A 17,462-nucleotide genomic window follows, 5' to 3' on the forward strand; every position below is an offset into this window, starting at 1 on the left:
TATTTGGTGTAGCCTTTTTCTTCCAACCATTGTTTCCCTTCTCCTACAGCCCTGAAAATACATTTTTTCACTCAGTCTTATTTATTCTTCTCTCCTTTGTCTCTGTATTTTTACAGTCCTAAATTTGTGGCAGACCTCCAGGATCACCACGCAGTCCTGTCCCGCAGCAGTAGCCTTCTCTCCCCCTGTGACCCTTGTAACTGTCTGGTCCAACAAGCCCACCCCCCCGGCACCTAACCTGGCTGCTCCAGCCCAGGCCCTGGCCTGGGTCTGGTAGGAGTCATGCAGAGACAGAGACACTCTGGAAGGGGGTTCCCCCCCCAACCTCACAGTCCAACCTGGTGCCTAGTGGACTCTGTGACCCCCAACCCCCCAACCCCTACATGGCCCGGCCCCTGGCAGGCCTCTTGGTTACCTCGGTCGCAGAAGAAGAGCAGGGCGCTCTCATCTTCTCTGGAAGTGACATCCTGTCCTGGAAAAGACTGGACTGAGGCTCAAATGCCAGAGTGACAAATCAGGGGAATCTCTTCCCTTATTCCCACCAGTATTTATTTATAATTTATTGATTATTTATTTACATATTGATTTGTGACAAGTTTCTGAGATATTTATTACTGGAATGTGTTATTTCTGTGTTTGTTGGTCATTTTTCAGGATGGAAATCAAGATGTGTTTTACTGCGTGTGGTGAAGACTTCAGTGATCACAGACACCTTGGCACATTTATGGCCAATTCTGTTCACTTCAAAAAAGGAAAACCAATGCAACCAAAAACAAAACAGAATTTCCTCATTGCAAATCTTCTTACTGGTCTAGTGAGCAGGTTTAAAACTTGCCTAACCTTACTATACATTTAAGATGTTAGATTTTGTCAGTATAATAATCAAAAACTATACAGTATATGCCATTTTTACATAGGGGTGTGAGAGTACATTGGGTTTGAAATTGCAAACAGACTAATGAAGGTAAGCATTTTATTACAAGGAAATTGTTTCTTGTGGTGGTGATGGGTGGATTTCAACTACCTTTCTAATGCCACTAGTCTTTCTTGGAATGCCTGTGTTTTTTTATACAAGTTTTGTTTTGCAAATCATGTGCATAAAGACTATTTTATACCTCCTTTTATTTTTATTTATTTTTACAGCAGACTCTGGTGACGTGGTTCTGTCTGTTACGTAGCTCAGATCTCTGTAGAGACTGAGGTAGATGAGAGGAAGTTTGAGATCAGGACTAGGGCTGTTGGCCTGAGTTTTTGCCTTTTGAATTGCACAGGTGTAGGTGACCATGGAGTGATCTGACCTCTTTCTTTTTAACATTAGCTACGAACTGAGGATTCCCTCAAAGGTGTGCTTCCTTGTTGAGTTACCGTCACCTTCATCACCACAAAGTATTCTCCATGAGCTTCTTTCTCTGTATTTGTCAGAAAACATATTACCTTTAGTTTCCCATACCATGACAATGATAGAAATGTCAATGAAATCGACACTGCAAGCTACCTTAGTCTGTCATTGTAGCATCTCCTTGTTGAGCTGTCTCCACATGCTTCGTCCAAACAGTATGCAGTACTGTCCAAGCACAATTATGCAGTATGCATTATAGCAATACAGTAGCACCGGTCGTAGACTGATCTGGATGAGATTTACATTTAATCTTTCAGCCAGTTCTGTCACAATGAACTAACCAGCAGGCTGACAAGAAGAATAAGACAGCAAGAGTGTCCCCAGCTTTCTTAAAACAGTGGAGACATGGTTACAGCAGTACTGTCAGTTTCCTTTGACACAGTCAAAATGTTGTTTCTTTGTGAAACACTGTTTTGATCACAGAGGAGTTGGGCTAAGTCTGACTGAGATGGATGTATTTTGTGACGTTTGTTGCATAATTGAAGTCCCCTCTCTGTATTGTTACGCCCTCATAATTTCTTTAATGTTGATGTTGTCCTCACAACACATAACTTCTGCCACATGGATATGAAACGGATAGACTAAAACATACATAGCCAGTATCGTGTTGTAATGACAGATAAAAAAGCATTTCCTGTTACAACTGTGGAGAATGAGTGGACTCTTTCTGTTCTGTGTGTGTACATTTGTTGGATTTGTCTTTGTCAACAGTGTAGATTGTTTGACTTTTGACTACAGAGTGATGAAAATATTTGTGGTCCAAAAGTAGCCTCTGAACCCCATGCAGGCTCATTGGTGAGCTAACTCTCTTGGTTTGTTTGCACAATATAGCAGTGGATGGAGAGAGACTAATCCAGATAAAGAAAATAAAAAACTAAAAAACGTGGTTTAAAAAGAATGATAGCTGTATGCTGTACTACAGAGGGTTTTACAGTTTCTCCTCCATTTAAACTGTTTAATTGGTTTCACAAGTAAATTAAAGATCTGTCCTTGGATTTGTATGTGACTTTGTGTGTGTCTGAATCTCTATCCCACAATTTTTTTACACAAATTATCCATGTATGCATACACACATGCACACACACACACACAGACCACATGTCCATCTGTTGATGGATAATGATCTGGTCTGGCTGGACATTTGTATTAAATTAATCTCAGTCTGAGCTATCAATCACATTCCTATGACATTTTGTTAGCTGCATGCCCCTCACTATTGGAGTGTCTATCTAAATCTCAAATTATAATATTTTTTTCTTATTATTGTATAATTGTGATTTAAATGCACCTTTTTTGCTTTTCAAAGTAAGAGCACACAGCTTTTAATGTTTAAAAAAAATTCCAAAGTTTGTGGTTGTAAACCTGTAAAATAAATCTGCATGAAAAATTCAAGATTGTGTGTGAAAAAATTGTGCTTTCAGTAAAGAGATGACCAGTGGTGAGGTTATACAAAGAAAGAAGAAATGGCTTTGTGGATGTCTGTGTACAGATACAACACAGAAAACTGTAAAACTCAGCGCTCTGACAAATTTCAAATTTTCAAAAATGTCAGTGGCACACACTGGGGAAACTTTTGAGTGCAGAGTTTTACAGTTTTCTGTTCTGTATTAGAACACAGATGTTGACAAAACCATGTCTTATTTTTTTATGTCTGTGCAGCCTCAACACTGATCCTTTGTTCATAGTTTTGATTCACAGTCTTTTTAATAAATACAAATATCTTTGACATAAGCACATTTTTTTCCACATGTAAAAACTTTAATTTCTAACAGATTGATTTTACAGGTTTACAAAGGTCGATTTACAACTACAAATATTGGATTTGTGAACTTCACTTTACAAGTTCAAAATCATTATAACCCTAATTTGAGTCCATATACGTATGGGGGTGTAGTCATATGCATGACTTACCAATTCTTGCTGGATGTTGGGGACCTCAATTTGGTTCTAGCCTGAGGTGGATTCTGGCGTCCCTATGAAAACACATAATGGTAAATGTATTAAATAAAGAAGCAGTAGATGCAGCTCCGGCTCCGATCGGCATTGATATTAACACAACACCCAGGTAATTTTCACCCCTTTCCTGCTAAAACGTCTTGCAGCGCGCAGCACTGTAAACCCACCTGTCCAGTCCAGACTTGATGTAAAATGCAAAATTAGTTTTTAAAAACACATATTAACCGATCGCAGGTTTCGACACTTCTATAGGAGCACAAACCTGGAGATAAGATGTCACTGGTCCATTTTACCAGTATGCATGGCGGCTAGGAGCTTACTCCCCCTCCCTGACAGCTGACATCACAATCCTCTACACTGACATTTCAAAAACACAGAGAGAGAGAGAGAGAGAGAGAGAGGCCATCACTGACTGCTAAGCTAAAATACCTAGCAGATGAATAGCATGTGTATGTGTAACCAATCAGATCAGACATCCCAGTTTCCACTGAAGTGCTGCTGTGATGCACAGAAAGCTAGCTGGCTAGCCAACATTACGAAGAAGGAAATATAACTGCTCACGTCTCAGACCCATGGCAACCTGTTAACTAACATGTGTACAGATAGTTTAACAGAAAACAGAAAGACTGAGAGTGTGATTTAAATAAAGCTATTGTAAGATGATGCAGGCTGCTGTTAACACTGCTTACATGAGAGAAGAAAACAATAAACCAAGATGGTGTCCCGCACAGAACGTACCTCAAAACTACCTTGTCCCACAGCGGTCAAGCAACACCAAAACCAGGATTCACCTGGGAGTAAACACTGCAATGGCGAAACCCAGTTGCTCAAAAATATTTTTTCTTCAAAATATAATTTGTGTTTGCAAAATGTATTTGTTGTCCACAAAAAGTCCCACTGTCAGGAATGAGGCACAAAAATAACTTTTACAGTAATTACTATAAAATGTATGCTTAGAATATAAACTACAATCATGGTTTCCCTTTTACTGATATTCAGTTTGTGATATGCAAATGTTAGTTTTTGCCTATTTTACATTCATGCCAGTAAATGTTGCACTGTTCACATTAGGCATCAAGAAATTAACATTTTCTAGAATCACTTTGCTGAGAAAGTAAATTCAAAGCCTCCGACGCTGTGGGAATCTGGTACTGGGCAATTGATTTCTTCGTGCAGACAGCATATAAAGCCTGGTCGAAGATTCAGCGTGTTTTGACCTTGGACTGTTTTTCAGAGCCAGGCATGGGCCCTCTGCCACTAGGGGTGGGCGGATCGATTTAAATATCGATAGTATCGATACTAACGTTGGTATTGGGTATTGATCGATACTTGTGAGATGATATCGATTCTTAAGTTTCAGTTTATCTTCTGTAGAACTCCAGGTATTCACAGAGTGACCGACTGGCCGTACAACACCGCTCTTCTCTCTATTCACTCATGCTCAATTAGCCCCTCCCCTTTCCTCCGCTCCCCGGCCTCCACTGCTACACTCACTCAATCACTGCCTGTGGCTTTTTATTTGCCTGAAAACTTTGTCCTGTGTTTTATTATCATCATAAACAAGATTAATTAAAGGAAAACTTACAATTTAATTAAATCATGAAAATTCTGGTTTTCATTCAAATTTGCGTATTGATGATGCATTCACTTAATAAATTATGATACATTGCTCCCCCTACACAAAAGTACATGGTAGTAGTAAAAAGTATCGGTATTGTTTCGGTATCGGCAATACTGGCCCTGTATTTACTTGGTATTGGATCGATACCAAATTTTGCAGTATCGCACAGCCCTAACTGCCAGCGTCCTGCTTATATTTAAAGCAAAGTTGGCGCCTTTCGGCCGAATGCCCGTATGTGCTCAGTCCATTAAAGTCGACAGATGTGCGCCCGTTTCCTGTTCGTCCGATTTCCAAAACTGTTTCTGCGTTTGTTTGTTCTCCAGTTTACTTTTCTTATGCTATTGTAACGTGAGGGTTGGGGGAATGGTGGTTAGGATCACTCTTTATATAAAGAAACAGCGGAATGGAGACGGATAACTTTCTCAAGCAGTACTTTACTGATCACACCTCTGACTCTCGTTACCACAACGCACAAACAGTCATGTGACTTAACTAACCAATCAGAAGCTACAGCGACTTAGACTGAGGTAACTGTTAAAGAATCACATAAGCAGATTCAACAATTTATCATTACTGTTCACCAGATGTAATATTATGATTTAAATGTGCAAACATAGATATGTAAATAATTGTGTAAACATTTTAAACACATCTTTAGTGAATTAACTGCAATATATGAATTAACTTGAACTTCTAAATCTTACACTATTATTAAAATTATTCTGGCAATGACTAGGCCGGGTCTGGGCCGAGAGATCCGGCTGCAATGCAGTCCGCCTGGTTTTCCGGGGCCTGACGGCCATTACTGTTCTGGCGGTGGGGCTGGACGACGGTTGTTAATTTCCTGCTATTTTCCCCATGCCAGCCCCTCCCTCCCATACAGGATGGAATCAGATTACATAACATGCTGTTTTATTAAACGACACATTTACACAACACAAGTACTCACATTTTCATGGACACAGAGTAAACCAACATGAAGTCCTCTTGCGTTGTGTACATTAAATAATGACCCACTCTCAGTTACTGTTCGGTTTGGACCCCAATTTATTTTGGCACTGGTGAATAAACACATAAAAATCAGCATCCATAGCCAGCTCTCATTAACGATGCAGCTCAGCATACACTAAAATAAAATTAAACAAAACACATGAGGCTTGCTGCCAGTCAAACACCGCCAGGATTAGCAACGAGCTAACGACTAGCAAAGCTAACAAAGTTATCTACACAGTAACCTGCAGAGCAACTTGCTCCCCCATATATTTCAACCACCCACCATCATCACGGAATATTAGTCAGTGTTGTCGGGAGCTTATCTCCACATATATGACAAATAAAACACACGTTTACCCATAAAAAATAAAGTATTTTAGCGGAGCTTAGCGTAAACCAACCTACCACGAGTCCAGAGACAGACTGTGACGAAACACGGAGTGTCTCCGGCGTGAAGTCTGCATGGGTTGGTCAGCATGACGTTCAAGTACGCAAAATAAAATAAGAAATCTCCATGGTAACTAATACATCACAATAAAATCACATCACATTAAATAACATAACATTGAAATAGGTAAGTTTGTAACAAACATTAAATTCAGTGCACCTTCAATAATGACAGCAAGACAGCTTTTTAAAGGTCACCAATTTATGAACTCCGTGACACAAGCAGCAGCAAAAATCAATAAACTGCGGTGGTAAGTGAAGGTAAACTGCAAGTATTAGTCCAACAGCAGCTGTGCCCGAAGTTCAAGTTACTAATAAATAATAATCACAACATTCATAAACGTACAGTTAATCCATGGACAAGCAATTTTGACTAAATGCAAGGCTTAGATGTCACATATGTTATTTCTCTGCCCAAGAAAAGTGAGGCTGTATTATCTGCCCCAAAGTTAGACATCAAAGAATCAATTGGTTAACACAAGGGACACTGACTTTGTGGAGTATCAACAGTTGTTTGTTCCATTAAAATATCGATTAGGGGCGTCGAGTAGCTCAGTTGGTTGCAGCATCCGCCCCATGTGCAGAAGCTAAGGTCCTCGCTGCAGTTGGCCCCGGTTCGAGTCCCACATCGGCCGGTCCTTTGCTGCATGTCATTCCCCCTCTCTCTGCCTCCCCGTTTCCTGTCTCTCTCTACTGCACTGTCAATAAAGCCATAAAAGCCCCAATATATATATATATATATCGATTAAATGTCAAAAATGACAAATGAAAACGTGGAATGCAGGAATTGCATTACCCTTTTTAATTAAACCCTCACTGTTCTACATTTATTTGACAATTTTAGTAACTATTACTTTTCGGTTTAAGAAGAAAATACTGACTACTAAATCTTCTAAATCTTGTAATAAGGGTTAGTTATAGCCCTACAATTAATATAATTATGAGACATGAGCTTTTTTTCCAGTCCCAGTGGTCATATAGTTTTGTTTTCGTGTGCGCGTGTGTGTGTGTGTGTGTGTGTGTGTGTGTGTGTGTGTGTGTGTGTGTGTGTGTGTGTGTGTGTGTGTGGCGCTGCGGCCAACAGTAAGTACACTGGCCATAGTAATAAGGAGGTCTGCACCACTCGAACTTATTGAGGGGGAGAAAGGGCGTGGCAAGAGAAACAACCCCAACAAGGTGACTTTGCAGGGGGACAAGTGGATGGAGCCGACTCGGCTGTCATAAGTATAGCCTACAGCTGTTTACCCGTTTCCGATGTGTCTAGATTACTTTAATGTTACTTATTCACCTGCACAGGCAAGTCTGATTATCTTTCTTTCTTTTTTTTTTTTTTATCGCAGGCGCATATGCGCTGCCGCGGAGCAGCTGGACGCGGCGCTGAGATTGTGGGAAAGAGGGGGGACTGCGTTTCTTCAACTTTTGGAGTTCTTTTTGATCATTATTGAATGCGACTTTCTAAAGTATATCAATGCTGGAGCGGTCAGTGCCTTTTTGTAGAATGGATGGATTTAATAGAGTCGCTTTTCGCAGGAAACCACGAAGTCTGGAAACTGTGGAGCCAGAGGAAGAAGGTGAGTTTTTAAGGAATGCTGGGAAACCATTTTCATAAACAGAACCGTACTAGCCCAGAACTACTGCTAGATATTCATTATGAATATTACAAATAACTACGTTATATCTGGGCTGACCATGCCCTCTTATTAGGTACATATTGCATTTCTGTTAGTTAGTTATTACTGGCTGTCAATGCTCTATCTGACTTCATGGTGACTCACTGCTATGTCTTGTTGGCTGTCTCGTATTAGCCATCATTTGTTATTGGCAGTTTTGTTGGGAAAGCATGGAATGACCAGGCTGTAACACACCTACACACCTTCATAATAATCCTTGTTTACACACCACTGATGAGTTACTGGCTGCTCAGCAGGTATGAAGGATTCAGAGGCAAGCCTCAACCTGTTGTGTAACCATCTACATGCTGGAGGGCACATTTTTTTTCCTCTTCATAGGAAGTCCAAGGACTTAGTCTGCTGAGAATGCATCTCTCATCTCCGATCAAAGATCAGTTCCTTAATATGTACTCTTGCATTTTGTATTTCAGCCTTGGTTTTTAAATGCGATCAGACACAGTCTTGGGATCTGTGTCCTTGCAGGCTTCCAGATCGATCTTTGCAGAGCTGCAGACTGGGCAGCTGTAACTGAAAGTTTGCCCAGGCTTTAGTTGGATCAGTCTGTCTATATTTCTCAGAAAACAAGGATCTGAATACATACACTGTCTGTCTGGGCATGAACCGCTAAGATAGGAGGAACTCGCATGACTTACTCTTATCTTGCAATTCTGTGGAGTGCTTGTGCAAACATGCAGCTAAGGATCACTGTGCTGAACTTTGCTCTGTGTCACTGTTAAGATTTGGCAAGGTGGCTTCAGCTCACGAGTCACTAATGTGTCTGTCAGCTCTCAGCCCCAGTCACACGTCTGCAGGTGATACGCTGTGGGTCAGGAAGTGAGGAAAAGACAAGACAAGATATATGAGACATTATCTGTCAGTGAGTCATTGTATGTTAGCAACACTCCAGTCAAATTCATATTGCTTCATCATCACCATAGCTGCCGCCTGTATTGCAAATCTGTGTTTTTCTCTCATAGATGAACATTTCCTCTTGTCATCCCATAATCTGCTCCCCAGCCTCAGTGCTAGTCTCACTGTTTCATTACTGAGCCATTGTAAACATATGTAGTGCTGTTTCTGTAAAGTTAAAACTAACCTGTACTTGACCCATGGTTAATTTCCAGAAAGTGAAAGCACCAAATAAAACGAATAAGTATAACTTCATCGCCCCTGACACAGTTAAACAGTAATTCCTTCCATTTGACTTGGTTCAGCATGACTCCTAATGATCCAGTGTTTTTATTATGCCTGGCTGATCCTGCATTTTCTTGGACCATGGATATGCTTTCAGACGAGAAGTCGTATCAGACTTATAATGATGCTCTGTCATTTTGACTTCATACTTCTAGGTCACTGGATAAAACTGGACATTTGAAGTCCATGATTTTATGCCAAAGAAAGGGCTTTATTATGATTTATTGCTTTATTATGATTTATTTCTGTTTTGATCCCGTCTTCCTGGACTAAAGGTCACATGTGCATCAGTGTGATGTCCTTTCATAGGGGTTCATCTTTGAAAGTAAATTTGTATATTACACTGTCATCCTGTTAGCTGTTGCGTAACAGAGTCTGGTTACACACATATAAACACTATTGTGTTTTGGGATCTGTGTGTCTCTTGTGTGTGACGACAGGTCTGCAGTAAGCTGAAACAATTTGCTTTGCTCTGGGAAAGATCTCTTTCTCTATTGCTTTATACACAACACATCCCACTGGTCAAGTATCTTATCTTATTATATCTCACATTTAGAATGAAATTTACTTAGTGTTGTAAGTCCAACTAGCTTGGGGGCATGTCAGTCTGAGATGGTGAGGACAGCTGTATCAGTCTCCAACAACAGAGCTGTTTGTTTTCTGTCTGCTAAGACAGAAGCAGTGGGACTGTATGAATCAGAAACTGTGTGGCCTGCCATAGCTTACTGTTGCTGCTATTGTTTTGCTACAGTGATACCCATTCAGTCTGAACTGAACCTTCTCACTGTTCCTCTACTGGCTTTAACTCACTTCAGGCAACAGTGCTCCCCTTGTGCAGCTCAGTTCATGATGGTTTGAAGATGATTTCTTTTTATATTCTGAGTATTACTGTACCACACCAGTGTAAACTACCCATAAATCATAGCTCCTGATATGGAGAGGCAGTGTTTCATGTGTGTTTGGTATTTGAACTTTAAAAGGTCAATTGGAAAGAACTTTCTTTTCCCTCTGCGTTGAGGTTATATCAATTTCTAGTCTTGTAAATAACCAATGAACAAAAAAGTCTCATCCTCTCAGAATACACATCATTAGACATAGATGATAGACACTAATCAATATATTTATATTAACAGTGGGAAAAAAATATTAGCAGCACTTAGCAGCTTAAGACCCAGAATTTTTCCTGAGGAGTTTGTAGGAACCAAACCAGCGTTAAAAGGAGAGTGAATATCTGACTTATATTCATCGGTGACTGGAAACTCTACTCTATGTCTACTGTAAATGCTAATGTGGCTCAGTCGCTGCTCCATGTGGAAATAGGTTTGTTTGGTTTGTTTTGTTTTGTTTGGGGTTTTTTTGCTATGTATTTTTCATTATGTTAACATGTTTATCATAGTATGGTGTAATTCATCAAATTTGCCTTTGCAGCTTGTTGCACTAAAATCAATTACAGAGTTCAGTATAGATTTGCATTCAGATTTATGTGTTTTTAACCAGTCTTTATAATTGTGGCTCAGGAATTCAGTTTTTTAATAGATTTTCTGGCATTAATTTATCTCCATAAATCCTGTTGTTTTGTGTTCCTTCAATATCCGGCTTGGTCTTTGTGCTCTGCACATTGATCAGGTCATGAGACTGTGATTAAGCAAGGCACATTTATTTATATAGCAACATCCAGACATAAAGCAATTCAAAGTGCTTTACAGAGGAATGGAAATCTATCTCATTAGGGAATCTTGTCCTGATGGAGGCTATTAATATGCCTCAAGTGAAGCTCCCAGTGTATTGATCTTCTTCACTTGTATTTTATCACTTTATCAGCTATTGTGTTTTGCATAATTGTTCTGTTCAAAGGTCAGATTACATTTTGGTACTGCAAAGTGCATAACATTAGTGACTATGGTGTATATTGTTGTCATATATGGCAGTTGAATAGTTAACAAAGCACTGTTTTGTCTTAAAGTGCAAAATTTAAGTTGCATAAAGCTAAGGGGCCATAAAAATAACACATCATTTCTAAGGAATGCAGGATTATAAGATTTCCTTATCTTTCCCCTGAGTTTACTCAGTGTCTAGCAGAGATGTCTCAGACTGGACGTGGTTGTGCATGAAGGTGTGGAGGAAGTTATTGTTTTTGCTCAGTTGAAGTGGGTGGGGGCTTCACTCAGGCCGGAAATGGCTAATCCATGTGTTTGCTTCTGTAATATCGTTCAGTAGTTGCGCACACATGCTCACACCACACAAAAACAGCAATATAATATTCAGAACCTGGGTTGAAGTTTTCAGATGTGCCAGCAGGTGGAGGTAAACACTCAGAAATATTTCACCCACCGACCTGAAGCTGGACCTTCGTGCTCAGTGTGTGATGAGGACGCACGCAGATTCAAGTACTCCTCCACTAAAAAGCAGCCATCCACTGGCACGATACTGTGCAGCTGCTCCCATATCAATTAGGAAAATAATCACTGTGTTTCTCATGTTGTCAAAATGTCTGTATAAAACCAAGAGTTCCTCCCACATGAAAGCAGATTATTATGCTTTTGCTCTTCAACCACTTCATTTTGACTCACGAATACACACACACACACACACACACACACGCACGCACGCACGCACGCACGCACGCACGCACGCACGCACACTATTATCATGATTCTGGGAAGACAGGGAGATATTTCTCACGGATGGCTGCAGGAAAAACAATGAGGTGGAGAGAGGAAGCTAACAATGAGCTACTTTTAGACTGTTTGTATAGAAATGCGTAAAATTTCACTAGCAAGAAAAGGTGGTTTAAGGTGGTTAAACATAAAGTCTTCTGACACCACGTATTGGTAACCATGTGTTTGTGTGTGTGTGTGTGTGTGTGTGTTTTCAAGGCCAGATTGTTCTCTAATGGATTCTTTAATTGACTGTAAATTTTAATTTCGCCTCCAAACCTTATCAGCTGGGTTTGATTGGCAATCATAAATACTGTCAGTCTGAATCCCCGTATGTCCTGTGAATAGCAGCCTAATTGTCTTCTGGGTTTTTTTTTTTTTTTTAGGCAGGAAGCACTTTTTTTCTTTCCATGCACCAGCTAGGGCTTCCTGACTGGTGTGTGTGTCGTTTCCCCCTCTTGACTGGCATTGTTAGCGCGTGAGGTTCTTCTCAGAAAGCCGATGTACTCTGTATTACCTTACATGCTACAATCAAGGGGAAGTAACTTTACGGAGAGGAAGATGTGGAGGAATTGTGTAAACCAACCTTCTTTTTTTTTTCTCCTCACCTTTGCGAAATTATGGACATTCCTTTTGCAAGAGGACATAAAGACGTGGAGGTGTTGATGGTTGGGTGACTCGTCTTTCTCTTCAGTGCTGTCTTCTTCTCCTGTGCTGCAGAGCATAGCACAGAACAGGGTCCTGTCAAGAGGAGGTGGTGGTGGTGGGGGGGGGTCTCATCTACCTCTTCACTGGCTGAGGTGGCGGAAGGAAGAGGAGAAAGCACCAAACAGAGGTGCATTTAAAGCCACCGTTTGCATGTGGAAAGGGAAACTTCAGTTGTTAGTTTTTGTTCCTTGACCTCATCTTTGAATACACCTCAGTTTCTCTCTCCACTGTTTCTACCACGCTCTGCCCACCAGCTTTGGACATAGCATGGACTGTCCGGCCGCTGGTTACTGGAGGTCCCGTGTGAGACGTGTTGCCTCTGGTAGGTTGATACTTAATATCCTGGACAACACAGTGAGGATGAACACTGTCAGCAGTTGAATAGATAGGTCAGGAGGAGATATTTGGTTGGTATTTCTTTTTTTTTTTATTATCTTCTTCAAAATATAAGACACTGGACTGACAATGAAACGACGGCGCAAATACTGGTTTTGGAGCCGGAAAGGTAAAAACTCAAAGATGTGTCTGCTCTGCTGTTACGGTAAGATTTGGAGACTCCGTATTTTATTTTCAGTTAATGTTAAATGATGAAAAGTATTAATATGTGAACAAATGTTGGGGTTTTTTTTTTTTCCTGCCCATCCTTTCATACACATCAGCTGTGACTCATCCCTACATTTCCCTACTTGTTCCATCCCTGCTGCTCTGTTATCCTTGTTTGACTGGATTTCAGCTAATCTGTATTTTCTACCAGCGAGCGGGATCCATTTTCTAATGTTATCATCATCTGGCTGCTCTCCCTCATAGACCATTTATTTTTCACTCTGCTGATGTTTTTGCTGTTGCCTCTGACCATGTGGTTTGTGGAAATGCCAGGGCTGCACAAAACAAGAGCAAATTATCTTAAAAGGGTTTTTCCTCTCTGCAGTAAACGTCTGTAATTCTTATTTTTATAGGACTGCTTGTCAGCAGTCAATGCTTAACCAGGACGAATGTTTGTTAAATGTATTTGCTGCAGTATTTCTTGTCTTATACAGTGGACAAACTTGGAGTGCTTGTGTTGATTCACTGAGCTGCAGCATTGGCCTCCGTGTGGACCAGCCTGCTGTGAGTGTGAGGGAGCATTTAAATCCAGCATGCTGGAAAAAAAGACAGTTTTGTTCTCAGAGCCCTGGGAACCATTTCCCCCTCTTAAGACCCTCTTCCAACCACTCTGGCCTTTTGGCAACATCCCCAGTGGCCCATTACCCAACTGCATTTGAGTTGTGTGTGTCTTTATGCAGCGTAGTAGGCCAGCGTCCATGTGTGTGTGTGTGTCTGCGTGTGTTTTTACATTGCAACCCCTCAACTGTGCTGCATCTCTCTTAGGGTGGCGAGCGGGGGTGAGTCACCCTTATTTCATAGCAGAGGAGAGGAAACAGTGTGAGGCATTCTGCTTTCATTCTCATTGGCAGGAAGGAAAAGGCTGGGAACACCAGCAGGCCCAGGTCCTTTCACCACGCTCATTGTTTCAACGTGGGAGAGGGTGTCACAGGCGATAGTAACACAACATGTTGATATCAGTGTGTATACACTTGTATGTTTGTATTAAGTGTCTGTCTATTTATACTGGAGCCTTCAAATCTTAGCCCTAACAGTTAGGGAAATGTTTGAGAGTGTTTGGTCTTACAGATAATCACAGACTTTACATTTTGTGGTGAACTGTTCCTTTAAGATGGATTATGGTGTGTATTAAAGGGGTTAATAGCTTCTGTAAGTAGTAATAAGCAGTAATAAGGTGATATTGACAAAACAGTAGTTCACAATCAGAGTTGTACCGATAATCGGTCAATATTAGCTTATTGCAGATATATTCAGTGGCGTACACTAAATGCCAGCTGATAAATGACAAGGCAATGCGGTGCAGAAGTGTTAAAGGTGTGACTAAGGTAGTGCTGAAACAGTGTCACCATTACTTAGTTTGTCCACCAGAGAGCAGTGACAAGTTTTTCACAGCACATTTCTTTACAATATCAGCTGATGTGTTATTGAATTGTTGGTGGGGTTATAATCACAGTATTTTTAATACCTCAACATTGATACTCCAACATTATCTTAACAATGACTGTTGCTACTTTTCTAGAGGCATTTAGCTTTAACTTTAATGTAGCCTTCAAGAAAAAATCTAAATATGAATTCTAATATCATCATGCTGAAATCAGACAAAGAGTTATAATACATGTAGCAATGAAGCTAAATTTAATTGATGAGCTTCAGACTGGAGCCTGTTTGCTTGTTGGCTACTCACAAAAAATGTCTAATTATAAAAGAAAGATCCCAATTAGTCACATTTAACTGATGAAGGGGGATAACAGATGTAATGAGTTAGTGGTGACCCCAGGGCCTTTCCTCCTACACTGTGTGTTTTGTTCTACTGAAGGCCATGTGGTCACGACTGTCCAGCAGTGATCAGTGTCAGCTGTCCAGCAGGATGAAGGATGTGTGTGAGCGAGGCGTAATCAGGCACCATCATCAGGCCAACATTTTCACTTATACACAAGATATATATATATATATGTATGTATAGGAAGATTGTCATGAAATGTATGAAACACTTGCATGCTCTCTAGAGGACAAACCCTTTTCTGTTTTGGATATTCAATGAGCTTTCCTTTTTCGTTTAGGCAAAAACTTGAACACAGTATATCTCCCCAGTTTGTTCCATCCACCATTTTTGCACTGTATTGTGTAATGAACACTGTAGCCTTCACAGGCATGACTGGTAGTTACTTATCATTACCTATTATTTTCCCTCTTGCTTCCTTTTGTGATCCCTAAGGCTCTGAATGTGGCTCAAGCTTCAGATTTATAGAGCTTCAACAGCACAGTATCTTCTGACAGATAAAACGAACGTCAGGTGAAGGAGATGATGATGAGCTAAATTTAGAACTGTTGTTTGTTTACACTCGGTAAGTGTTGTTGTGGTTGTCAGCCTCTTCTGTCAGTATGTGCTTCCTGGAAGACAAGTATTTTTCTTTCCTTCTTGCATCATCTGTTTTTTTTTTTTCTCTTTGTTGCTATTCATTTTTTCCCCTCAAGCCTCCCTCTCTCTCTTTCTGTCTCTCTCTCTCTATTGATTGGAATTCCTCCTGGCATGCCTGAGTTCTGACATCATGTGTGCACCCATACACATCCACGTAAAGATTTACTAACTCTATTCACAGTCCAGACAGACATGAATAAGTCAAGCAGTATGATACCTAAGATGCTTCAATCGCCAGCAGTGACAGAACGAGTGCTTTGCAGCAGAGCTTTTTTTTTCATTTCCTACAAAGCTGAGTGATCAAAATCTTTGCCTGATGTGTGTGTTTTCAGTAGTGCTTGTATTGTGAGGTATGAGGAAAGGATATAGTGTTTCAAGACGATGGGCCGTTCTTCTAATGAAACTTGCTCACCCAGTGCATACACCCAAAAACCTTTTTAGCTTTCCACATTCTTGATTCATAATAACTCAAGTCTTTCTCTGGTTCCTCCTGACAAACAGGCCTCACTCACAAATGGCGCTTAAATAATGTAAAAATCTGGCTCTATGACTTTGATATACCATTTCTGCCAAGGTAGCTATTCCTGTAATATCTCAGGGTGTATGTGGCCACTGTGGAGAGCATTAGTGTGATAAAGCACCTTTATTTCTCAGGAATTTTATTTACTGGATTGAGTTAATGTGAATAGAATTTACTATTGGATGATGTATTAATTGTTGTATTGGTAACTGAGGTTAACCTGCAACCTGTAATCTCGACTGTGTCCACCTGGGGGCTCGCTGCCAACAATCTTGTCAGCTGATCAAAGGCACCCTTGGCTGAAGCTGTTGCCATTGTCAGGCAGCCAGTCAGAATGTATTAATATTTAACATTTTAACTTGTCGTAGTAGGAAAAGCACAGGGGTTACTGAGCCAGCATGGACAATACCAGGGCCCTGAAACTGAAGCAGCTCGTTGAAATTCAGCCGTCATAAATTCTGTTATTTACACCTGGTGGTTTTTTTTTTTTTGACAATGATTCAATCAGTATGTAGATGAAATGTAAGCCTCACACTTTGCCTGTCATCAGCCAGAACAGGGCATCCGATCTGCTGTGATGTGATTGTCCTGTTAGAGTGTTAAATGATGTAAAGGGGAACGCAGTCAATCCTGTTAGCCAGGATGTGTTTTTTTTTTAAGCCTGCAGAATAGTAATTCGATCAGGCAGAGTAGAAAAGGTTGGGACAATTCTGCAAGGGTTAGAAATCAAAGCACATACAGTTATTTCACATTGTACCTACAGTATTTTACCTCAACTCTGTCTCAGGTTAAATACAAAGACCATTTGACCAGGAATCAATACTATAGGTCAAATGATCAACATACTAGAATGGTACTTGACTTGATAAACCTTTCTTTTGTTAATGTCCACAAAACATTCTCTCAAAACATCCTTCATATGTGCTTACTGTGCACTCATGCTCACACAGGCAGGCATGCCGTCACTGATGCACTCAAGCATGAACATAACGAAGCATTTATCGCTCTCAGTGATCCCTTTCAACCCTTGCTGTTAATTCACAGTGGATTACAGCAGGATTTATTCTGTGTGTTAACTGTGAAGAAACGTGAGAAAAGATAAGGTGGATAACGAAAGCATCCAAGCGAGATGGTTTTGAAACAGTCTCAGTAAACTAATTGTTTAATCAATTTGGTCTCTAGATAAACGCTGTTGTCTAGCCGGGGTATTATCCATCTCACAGCACTGCTCAGGACGGACACAGTCAGCATTGATTTTAGCAAGTTGTTGGGGTT

At 40.5% G+C, this 17,462-nt stretch overlaps 2 protein-coding genes across 8 annotated transcripts in view; both read left to right on the plus strand.

The window, feature by feature from the left end:
• Positions 1-2,394, plus strand: part of bicd1a (bicaudal D homolog 1a) — a 29,899-nt gene extending 27,505 nt beyond the window's left edge. Inside the window, exon 9 of one of the 6 annotated variants that reach the window (XR_008828913.1) lies at positions 117-163. Coding sequence is in view for 2 of the 6 variants with exons in the window: in XM_056387958.1 (XP_056243933.1) it covers positions 117-237 (121 nt within the window). In the remaining 4 variants the exon portion in view is untranslated. Of the gene's footprint in view, positions 1-116 lie in introns of all 6 variants that reach the window. The other 5 variants (XR_008828914.1, XM_056387958.1, XM_056387959.1 and 2 more) reach the window with 5 other exon arrangements.
• Positions 2,395-7,670: 5,276 nt separating this feature from the next.
• Positions 7,671-17,462, plus strand: part of fgd4a (FYVE, RhoGEF and PH domain containing 4a) — a 49,346-nt gene continuing 39,554 nt past the window's right edge. Inside the window, exon 1 of one of the 2 annotated variants that reach the window (XM_056386541.1) lies at positions 7,671-7,987. In XM_056386541.1, coding sequence (XP_056242516.1) covers positions 7,885-7,987 — 103 coding nt within the window. In that variant the 5' untranslated portion in view covers positions 7,671-7,884. Of the gene's footprint in view, positions 7,988-12,773; positions 13,187-17,462 lie in introns of those variants that run through there. The other variant, XM_056386542.1, reaches the window with a different exon arrangement.

The sequence above is a fragment of the Seriola aureovittata genome, chromosome 10, assembly GCF_021018895.1.
Source record: "Seriola aureovittata isolate HTS-2021-v1 ecotype China chromosome 10, ASM2101889v1, whole genome shotgun sequence".
Taxonomy (NCBI): domain Eukaryota; kingdom Metazoa; phylum Chordata; class Actinopteri; order Carangiformes; family Carangidae; genus Seriola; species Seriola aureovittata.